Source organism: Salvelinus sp. IW2-2015, unplaced genomic scaffold (genome assembly GCF_002910315.2).
Source record: "Salvelinus sp. IW2-2015 unplaced genomic scaffold, ASM291031v2 Un_scaffold1437, whole genome shotgun sequence".
NCBI lineage: Eukaryota > Metazoa > Chordata > Actinopteri > Salmoniformes > Salmonidae > Salvelinus > Salvelinus sp. IW2-2015.
In genome coordinates, this window is record NW_019942907.1 from 213,937 (window position 1) to 224,832 (window position 10,896).

The following is a 10,896-nucleotide window of genomic DNA, read 5'->3' on the forward strand; positions in this document are numbered from 1 at the left end:
GAATAGAAGCTTGAGTCTGCTCATACATAAACGATATCCATTTAAATTATATACATAGTTGTCGTTACCAGTGTACTGTTAAAACAATGAGAATTCAGGCACACCTGAGCATTCATCACAATTTATCAAGTCAAATGTGGAACGCCCTTTCAGCAATGTCAGTGGTTTCTTCTGTGTACTACACAAAAATATCTAATTCCTAGGAGGACCAAGGCTGCTCTAACATAATCAACACCTGAACTTAGAATTGGTATTTTAGTGTGTATTGCAATGCAAATGTTTTAATGGCCTTGGAGCAAAACTAAACAATGCAGAAAGCAGGTCAATGGACCTGAAGAAAACCTCTGACCAATAAACCCTGATCAGTGTTTTAAATAGAACACRGATCAGTTACTCTTTGGGGGTTTAGGCTGAGTATCTAAAGTACTGCTGATATAAAATACATTTCATTGATTAGTGTGAAAATATAAAACACTGATCAGTTTTCTTCTCGTCTCAAATAAAACTTAAAGGACCTTGGCGTTACTCTGGACCCTGATCTCTCTTTTAACGAACATAAAGAATATTTCAAGGACAGCTTTTTTCCATCTTCGTAACGTTGCAAAATTAAGAAACTTTCTGTCCAAAAATGATGCAGAAAAATTTATCCATGCTTTTGTCACTTCTAGATTAGACTACTGCAATGCTCTACTTTCCGGCTACCTGGATAAATCACTAAATAAACTTCAGTTAGTGCTAAACACGGCTGCTAGAATCTTAACTAGAACCCAAAAATGTGATCATATTACTCCAGTGCTAGCCTCTCTACACTGGCTTCCTGTTAAGGCTAGGGGTGATTAAGGTTTTACTGCTAACCTACAAAGCATTACATGGGCTTWCTCCTACCTATCTCTCCGATTTGGTCCTGCTGTACATACCTACACGTACGCTACGGTCACAAGACGCAGGCCTCCTAATTGTCCCTAGAATTTCTAAGCAAACAGCTTGAGGCAGGGTTTTCTCCAATTGAGCTACATTTTTATGGAATGGTCTGCCTATCCATGTCAGAGACGCAGACTCGGTCTCAACCTTTAAGTCTTTATTGAAGACTCATCTCTTCAGTAGGCATTAGGTCTTATGATTGAGTGTAGTCTGGCCCAGGGGTGTGAAGGTGAACGGAAAAGCACTGGAGCGACGAACCGCCCTTGCTGTCTCTGCCTCGCCGGTTCCCCTCTCTCCACTGGGATTCTCTGCCTCTAACCCTATTACGGGGGCTGAGTCACTGGCTTACTGGTGCTCTTCCATGCCGTCCCTAGGAGGGGTGCATCAGTTGAGTGGGTTGAGTCACTGACMTGATCTTCCTGTCCAGGTTGGCACCCCCCTCGGGTTCGTGCCGTGGGGGAGATCTTCGTGGGCTATACTCGGCCTTGTCTCAGGATGGTAAGTTGGTGGTTGAAGATATCCCTCTAGTGGTGRGGGGGCTGTMCTTTGGCAAAGTGGGTGGGGTTATATCCTGCCTGTTTGGCCCTGTCCGGGGGTATCGTCGGACAGGTACACAGTGTCACCCGACCCCGCCTGTCTCAGCATCCAGTATTTATGCTGCAATAGTTTATGTGTCGGGGTGCTAGGGTCAGTCTTATATCTGGAGTATTTCTCCTGTCTTATCCAGTGTCCTGTGTGACTTTAAGTATGCTCCCTCTAATTCTCTCCTTTTTCTCTTTCTCGGAGGACCTGAGCCCTAGGACCATGCCTCAGGACTACCTGGCCTGATGACTCCTTGCTGTCCCCAGTCCACCTGGTCATGCTGCTGCTTCAGTTTCAACTGTTCTGCCTACGGCTATGGAACCATGTTCACTGGACGTGCTACCTTGTCCCGGACCTGCTGTTTTGGACTCGCTCTCTTACCGCACCTGCTGTCTCTAACTCTGAATGATCGGCTATGAAAAGCCAACTGACCTTTACTCCTAAGGTGCTGTCCTGTTGCACCCCCTACAACCACTGTGATTATTATTATCTGACCCTGCTGGTCATCTATGAACATCTTGGCCATGTTCTGTTATAATCTCCACCCGGCACAGCCTGAAGAGGACTGGCCACCCCTCAGAGCCTGGTTCTTCTCTAGGTCTCTTCCTAGGTTCTGGCCTTTCTAGGGAGTTTTTCCTAGCCACCGTGCTTCTACATCTGCATTGCTTGCTGTTTGAGGTTTTAGGCTGGGTTTCTGTACAGCATTTTGTGACATCGGCTGATGTCTAAATGAATTAGATTGATTTTCAAATAATAAATACAAAACTAAGGCCAATGTCACCCAATAGAAGACCAACTCATTAAGAACAATGACAGGACTTTTCTCCAGTGATGGAGCATACCTGGCTCTGTGCAGTTCTTCCACTCTGTCTCATTGTCGTTGTCGGGTTCATGTCCCATGAGCCTCCTTCCCCAATGTTCGTGCTTCTCGTGTCCATTCTCCAGGATCATTCCATGGCCTGGAAGAAAAAAACGATTAAAAAAAGGATGGTATCCTTGCTCATCAAAAACCATGTTACAAAGAAGCTGAGGAAACACTGAACATAACCAATGTTTCTGTGAAAAAGGTGCTCAATATTCACTGAAGCATTCACAAATCATGTCAACCATCTTAACGTATATCTTTAAGATGCTTAACGTATATCTTTAAAATGCTTAACTGATAGATTTTAAACAAAATGCATATGCATTTCTACCACACTTGATAATTAATCACATTGTTGGATGGAGTGGATTTTGTTCATTTCCCTCTTCCATTCAGGTTTGAATGTGTCAAAGGGTTTTAAATGGGATGAATACCAAATGAGAACTGTTTAATTCCTGATTACTGGATGCAAATCACCCATACACACGGCCAACTTCCGACGCTTGTGGCTTTTGATCAGTCATTTCTCAAAGGTTTTCAGGAGCTTTTGAATGACATTTTAATGAGCAAATAACCCAGATTTGCAGGCTTTCAGTGTTTGACTCCAGTTAGATTATAGGCTCACTGATTTCAACCACCAACACAAAATGATTACAGTCCTAACCAAATGACTAAGTAACCTTTCCCTTTGGGTAATGACTTTTGGTCAAGTCTTTGAAAGAACAGAACAGACCAACCAGACTTAAGCTTTGAGGTAAGACAATTAAGATGCGTTACAACGTCTGAATCCCATTAGAGATAAAAGCCTCAGGATGAATCCATGGAAATTGCAAGGCAAAACAAGCTAGGTTACAGAGAAAGGGGCTTAAAAACCCCAAACTAATTTGCTGTCTTGAGGCAGAATACAAAGACGTTAGCCAAGCAGAGGAGCATCTAGCTACCTTTGACTGCACTATGCTGCGAGAGAGAGGGAGAGAAATAGAGGGCGAAATCATCCTGCAACTTGGTCCAATCAGCTGGCAAGGGAGACGGACCAAGGATGCCTATCAATCTCTGCCACGAGCGGCTCCCCTGATGTCCCAGCCACCTCTCCATCGCCATCCCATCAACATCACACACACACACCTGTCAGACCGGGGCCTGGCCCTAGCTCTGTAACCACAGTCAGCCGTACTCTACCTTGTCCATCATGGAGACATACACCTCCTCCAATCAGACTGGAGGTGAGAGATGGAGACTCCCTCCTTGACAGAACAGAGAAGCATAACCCTTAAGTAGTCCATCACTCAATTCCCAGCCATCTGGTCCATTCAGCTTGGCACTACATTAGTCCCAGACATAACCAACCCTGGAGTACTCCCATCCAAGTCAGAGAGGGGACAGAGACATAGTATGTCATGATGAATGACTGGTTATTATTCTGATGGTGGTTCAAGAATGAGAGCAACATGGAGTGCATTCAGATGAGTTCGAGGGGGGGGGATGAGTATAGGGGAAGTGAGTACAGGGGGGGTGAGGGATGAGTATAGGGGAAGTGAGTACAGGGGGGGGTGAGGGATGAGTATAGGGGAAGTGAGTACAGGGGAGGTGAGGGATGAGTATAGGGGAAGGTGAGTACAGGGGAGGTGAGGGATGAATATAGGGGAAGTGAGTACGGGGGGGGGGGGGGGTATATTTCTCTCTGGTCAAACACCTGCCTCACCTCACAAAAGGTGACGATCAAGCATGTGCCATGTCACAACATGGTTGGCGTTCACACAGCATGCCCCCTTATCAAATAACCTCTTATGGCCAACAATCACGGCACACGTCAGCAACCTTGATTAAATGCTAAATAAAGGCAAGCCATTACTGACCAAAGCCTTTACTTTGGTCCCCAGAGAGCCTTTTGGAGATGAGCTCGTCCGCATGATATCATTCCAGAATCATCTTTTAAGCCTCTTGTTGTTTGTAATGTAATTAATAAAAATTCCAATATATCCGTGAGCGCTGACATAAGCCTACACCACATAGTGTGCTGATTTATTCGTTTCTGAGTTCAAGGGTGTGATTGACATCAGATGGACATGTTCTACTACTGGGTAGGAGGTGGAGGGTTAAAATAATTTTGAGAACAAATCAGATTGTGCTCATCCCTTACCTACATGCCTACTGCAGGCAGAGAGGATGGCCTTCTATGCTGGTCTCAAGCCCCTGTGTACGTTAATATTACTCTGAATGCAAATATGTCAGGTGAATAGATTCATTTTGAAATTGCAGGATTACGTGGTGTGTGCGCTCCAAGCTTATTGTGTCCATCCTAAACATGGCTGCCTAAACAATTTAGGCTGATTTTGACAGCCATTGGTAATTGATCTCGGGTGAAATCTCCATTCGTGTCAGAACAATATGGAGACAGTCTGAGTGACAGAGCACTTATCAGTGGGACTTGTTAGTCATACATATGTTCTGTTCAAAAGCCAACTTACAGGGACACTTGTCTGTGTGATAAAACGCACATCTTATTTTATTCATGTTTTATTGTCACATACACTGCATAGATGCAGTAACATGTGTTGTTTTACAGGGTCAGTAGTAGTTCAGTGCCCCTGGAGCAAATCAGGGTTAAGTGCCTTGCTCAAATGCACATCTACAGATGTTTCACCTTGACAGCTCAGGTATACCTACATCATCCTAATGTGTGGGGAAATCTGATTCTGTGAGCCTGTAAATGTTCACACACACCTGAGGTGAGTCCTGCATGGGGGTACATGTCCTTTGGTTGTTGGGCATGTCACACACACAAATCATGCATGGTAAGCCATCTGAAACTTAAAAGTTTACACATAGCACACCTCTGAGCAACTGTGAATAATGTATTAGCCATCGAGAGAGAGAGACAGAGAGACACACAGAGAGAACTCCTCATGTTTAAGCAATGTCCCAAACGACAGTGTAATCTTCTACGGCCTCTGCGTAATCGTATCTCTCCAACTCCTTGCGGAACCAGGGAGCAAGATGCTGGAGAGTGATTAAGGTGAGCCAGTGTGCAATGGTGTGTGAAGCCCCGGGCGAGACGCGATGATGCCAGCCTTACCATAAACCTACGCTCACTCGCTCCCTTTCTCTCAACCGCTGGGTGACTGATGATGCGACTGGCACAGGCACATTTTGCCATAGGATGTCAACGCTCAAACCAAAATGTCGACCAACACATAAGCAACTTTCAAATATTTGTGCGGTTCCATGATTCATCCGAGGTGATGTAGGCTGCTACATGCTTGTCAGTGTGTTAGCCACCGTGGCCGCTTCTCTTAGAAACGTGTCGTTGCCCCTGCGCACACTGCGGCATATGGACAGACCGACGCATACTCGAAAACGAGGAACAAAAATATATCAGTGTGGTTCCCTCACAATTAACAGGTACATGCGAATTCTGTAATGACAGCGTGCAGAATGCCGAGACAAGCATAAYCTAGGCTACAGCGTCGACAATGAAACTAAATGCAGTTTCTCTCGACACTGGTATAAAGCAATCGTTACGCATTTTGCACTGAATAATTAAGAGTAATAACCCTGCACTATCCGTGGTTCCATCTTATCTCTCCATCGGTTTGATGGAGATAAATATCTATGGYAATGCTGGGGGGGCGCACCATACATGATTTGGACTGAATGTTCCGCTTGCATGTCCTTGAAAATGTATTTTTATGACCGTGGCGAAATACAATTCTCTGTAGACTATATAGTTAATGGCTAGCTGGTTATAGGGTGCACCATTACACTGCAGAATTCTCAGCTGTTCCGCTTCGTCCTCGCTGCCCCGCGTTAATCAGCAGTTTCCACGGCTCACACTCACCTGTCTTTGTCAGAAGCGCTGACATGCTCCACGCCATGAAGAGGACACTGCAGAGAAAACACACTTGCACGAAAAGCATCTCTCTCCTCTTGCGAACTTTGAAAATCTTTGCAATTATGGTCTTTTTCGAGACGCTCTTGTTCTCGTCTTGGTCCATGGCTGCAGCTCGGCCAAACCGTGACTTTTCGTCCTTGCCTCACTGCAGACGGGAGAGACCGAAGGAATTACCCGTTTTCGCAGCTTCACATAGAATATGCTCGGGACGCGTTCCTCGTTTCAAGTGCCCGGAGCGCAGATGGGAAGTGGTGGAGCGGACAGTTTGCATGTGCCGCCGAGACAACGCTGTTCAGCTGTTGGATTGCTAGAACAGCGCGTGAAAATTCCGTGCCTGCACAACAGGTAATGAATGACACAGGGCGGGCAATTCCGATGGTCTCCAATCAATTCAGCGTTCCCTCGCAAATCCCAGATTCTGCCCTTTAAATTTGAGCAAATAAGCTTCCATTGCATTTGAAACGAATTATATCACTGGTTGCCTTCAAAGTAGCACAAAATCTACTACTGAATATCAATTTAAATCATCCTCTTCAGTGAAATTATTTAACTGGATGTGGCCGCAGAACTAGGATACACGCACCCGACTGCGTTCTGCCGCCGCATATTAATTGCAACCAATCTGATTTCATCAAGGTTCGCCTAATTGTTACATTCGGGTAGCAAAGTCATGGCACCTCCCCTTAACTTCCTAGTGCAGAAGAATAGACCCGCAGATGACGAAACAATCATTAACTCCGTCGTTCCAGATGTAGTCTTCATGTACAGGCTTTGGTGGACATGATAACACTTCGCTGGATTCCGCCAACTGCAACTTTTCCGAGGGTGTCATGCGCAGACACGTGATAGTTTGCAACAATAGATCATTCTCTCGTAGAGAGCTCGGTTACAACTGAACTGAAAATAACTTGACCATCATGACAGCCGGGTATCGACCACTCTGAACTACAACGCCTCTTCTTTGACCACACATTATTCGCAGGTTGCCGCTAAGGCAAAATAGGTTTGGATCAGTGCGGATGAGGTGAGGCAAGCATGCTACCAAAGAGATACCCAGACCCTTAGAGTACTGCAGTATTGGAGAAACGCAGTCTAATAGCTGTCTGCATCCTTCCTGAGCATCCACCCTTTAATAACTGTCTGACCCTGGTCCACTGGGATATTCACAGTTTGATATACCTGTATGAAATTGAGGTGAAAGATCCCATAGCTCCGAGGTACCAATATACCCGTTTGTGTCCTCACCTTGAATTATATTCTCACAATCCCCAAATTTGGTCTAGACTTTGGGGCTTATACATGGCTCTATCCTGCTGAGCAAGAATGCATGCAAATCAGAATGCACAATTGAGTGCCTGGAGGAAAACTTTAACACTGACATTTCAATAGGCTTAATAATAGTGTCAAGTAGCCTATTTCATACAGTGTTGTGTATATAGTTCTATACCAGTGAAGTATGACGGATATAAAGTATGGTTAGCTGCTTTAGCCATGTGCCTTTGTGATGGTTGAGGTAAGGACAAGTCATTATCGGGTATCTATCAGTGGACGTGTTATCACCTTATGCTGTCACCTTGTGCGAGAGGTGGCCCTAGTGCACCTACTTCCCATGTAAATATATGAAGGTGTCAATATGTGTGACATGTAATCATTTGAAGAAAGTCTATGTAAAGGGTTGGGTGTATGCGTGTGTCTGTGGCTCTACTTCCTTGCACCTATGTGTGTGTCACCGGGTATACAGTGGTGTCACTGTGACTGTGTCACTGTGACTGCTGCATGGGCCCTCAGCTCTGCTGCTTGTTTCGCTCCGTGGGGCCGCATCTCCATATCTCCACTGCAGCAGTCGTGTACAGAGGCCACCCCTATTAACCAGTCTATTAACCAGTTATATTTATAGACTTCTCCTGCAATAATTAACTCCATTCCCATTGTTGAACTTTTAATAGCTTGCCTTGTTCAATTAAATGTTGATGACTTTCCCACTAAGGAAGTATGACATACTTGAGTGCCACCAATGTAACCCACCGTTACAAATCAAACACACACCTGTTTCACAACATAGACCGCTGTAGACCGTAGCCCTGAGAAGGTGCTGTGGGACAGAGATTGCTCCAAACCCCCCAGGTCACCTTAACTGACAAGATACCATGCAGGAGAGGAGACGCCGCACGCACCAATCTGCAGGGTGCAGGTTGATAAGTCAGTAAGCTGCCTGTCAAAAAAGCAGCCTGCCAAAAAAACTGCCTTTCGGAAAACCAGCCTGTCAGAAATCAGCCTGTCAGAAAACCAGCCAGTCATCTTCCGCCAGGTCCGCCCACTTAGCAAAAAACACCAAGGAGGATATAGAGGTCAGGGCACTTGCCTCATAATCTCCAGTGGACATGCATTATGTCAGAACAGGTCACCAGTTTGTTAAAAGCGACCTCCATACCTCACTCACTGTGCAGTTAGGGATGTACTGCAGTACCATTGATGCTTTCTGATGGGCCTGTGTCGGCTGGTCGTGTGGATAGAAGGCGTCTTTGTCATTAGGGAGGGCTTTTTAATCTGGCCTCAGGTCTTGTCTTCATCCTGTAGGCTGCAGCTTGGGTCCCCAGCCACACACACACACACACACACACACACACACAACATGTGTGACACGCCCCGCGCTCATGCCAAAGGATTAGTCCCCCAGGCCGCGGCCCACACGGAAGGCAGGCAATCGGGGACCCTTGCCAGGGCCTGCTTACAGGGTTTTATCCACTGTTCTACACTCCCTGGCCTCTCCCTGGTCATTTCAAAGCTATACACACATTGCCTGCCTGCCTGCTCCCTTCTGCTCCTTCTGTGGGAGCCATCGCAGTGCCACAGACCTGCAGCAGAGAAACACAGAGAGAAAGAGAGAGAGAGCAGTGCGCGTATGTGCGTGCGTGTACGTGGACTGCTGTGGCCAAACAACTTACGAGGCAAAAGAAAAAAAAGCACTAATCTCATTGGAGGAAAGGTTTTTAATAGGGACGAGCAGGCTGTCAGAGTAAACAATCAGTCTAGTGTGGTTGCCTGTTGCTGGGAATAAATGGCAAGCCATGTGTCATGTTCTTCTCCAACGAAGACAAGTGTCGAGGGCTTTAACAATGGACCGTGTGACACATAACATTTGGTGTGTTCAACCTAGCGACAGTTTCTCCCGCTGTGTCCATCAGCATTGGGGTGATTCATGCCCCGCTACTCACAATTCAAATGAGCAATGTCTGCATCTCTGCATTGTCATGCTACATAACTTGTTTGTATTCTAAAGTTGTTAGCAGCCATTATGTAAGTGGGGGGGGAGGCATTTGAATGGGTTCAGATATCCAATCAGTTGCTAGGCTGAGCTGGGATATCCAATCAGTTGCTAGGCTGAGCTGGGATATCCAATCAGTTGCTAGGCTGAGCTGGGATATCCCAATCAGTGCTTAGGCCTGAGCTGGATATCCATCAGTTGCTAGGCTGAGCTGGGATATCTAATCAGTTGCTAGGCTGAGCTGGGATATTTCCAATTACTTTACATGAGAGTGGCAGATTCACCAGTAACACGCAGAAAGCTGAGCGAGCATACATGTCCATCTCTAGAGGACAGGAGAGGTGGGAAGAGGAGAGGATGAGGGAGGAGAGGAGGCCTGGGCCTGGGTGACACTGGGAGCTTCAGGAGGAAGTCTGACACCTTGCATTAATGCCCTGCTGGCATTGTAACCAATTTTTAGCTAATTGTTCAGGAGCTGGTGGAGGAGAGAGGGAGGGAGTCCGAGGGACGCTAATCCGCTAGTCTCCGGTTCTGTATTAATAGCACAATGCAACGCAGAAGCCAGGACTGACCTTTTTTACTGACGGTTTCCTATGTGCTAACGTTCCCCCAACTTTCCCCACCTGAACGGATGCCCACAAATAGCACAGTACAGCATCGTTGTGTACAAGGAGAGTCCCTGGGGAAGCTCAAAATTTACTCCTCGCAAAAACCTCAGTTAGCTGCAGGAAAAATAAAATATTCATCCTCGAGGTGGAGCGTTGGTTCTGTGGCAGCACTGCAGTGTTTGTTTGTATGCCTGGTCGGGTGGGAAGATAAACATCAGGGAGAAGAGCTGCAGAGAGCCTAATAATATATGCATTCTGGAGCCAACAGACATCTCCACTATGACTGACTGACTGATGTCATTCTCCACTATTTGACTGACTGATGTCATCTCCACTATGACGGACTGAACTGATTTCATTCTCCACTATGACTGACTGACTGATGTCATCTCACTATAACTGACTGACTGATGTCATCTCCACTATGACTGACTGACTGATGTCATCTCCACTATGACTGACTACTGACTGATGCATCTCCACTATGACTGACTGATGTCATCTCCACTATGACTGACTGACTGATGTCATCTCCACTATGACTGACTGACATCTGATGTCATTCTCCACGATGACTGACTGACTTGATGTCATCTCCATATGACTGACTGACTGATGTCATCTCCACTATGACTGACTGATGTCATCTCCACTATGACTGACTGACTGATGTCATCTCCACTGACTGACTGATGTGCATCTCCACTGACTGACTGATGTCATCTCCACTGACTGACTTGATGACATCTCCAACTATGACTGA

General features: G+C 46.1%; 1 protein-coding gene across 1 annotated transcript in view; it reads right to left on the minus strand.

The window, feature by feature from the left end:
• The window catches only part of slc24a4b (solute carrier family 24 member 4b), a 43,549-nt gene extending 36,325 nt beyond the window's left edge, over positions 1 to 7,224 (minus strand). The window contains exons 1-2 of the mRNA XM_024138282.2: positions 6,207 to 7,224; positions 2,346 to 2,462 (exon numbers count right to left, since the gene is read on the minus strand). Coding sequence (XP_023994050.1) covers positions 2,346 to 2,462; positions 6,207 to 6,363 — 274 coding nt within the window. The 5' untranslated portion in view covers positions 6,364 to 7,224. The remainder of the gene's footprint in view (positions 1 to 2,345; positions 2,463 to 6,206) is intronic.
• Positions 7,225 to 10,896: the final 3,672 nt, after the last annotated feature.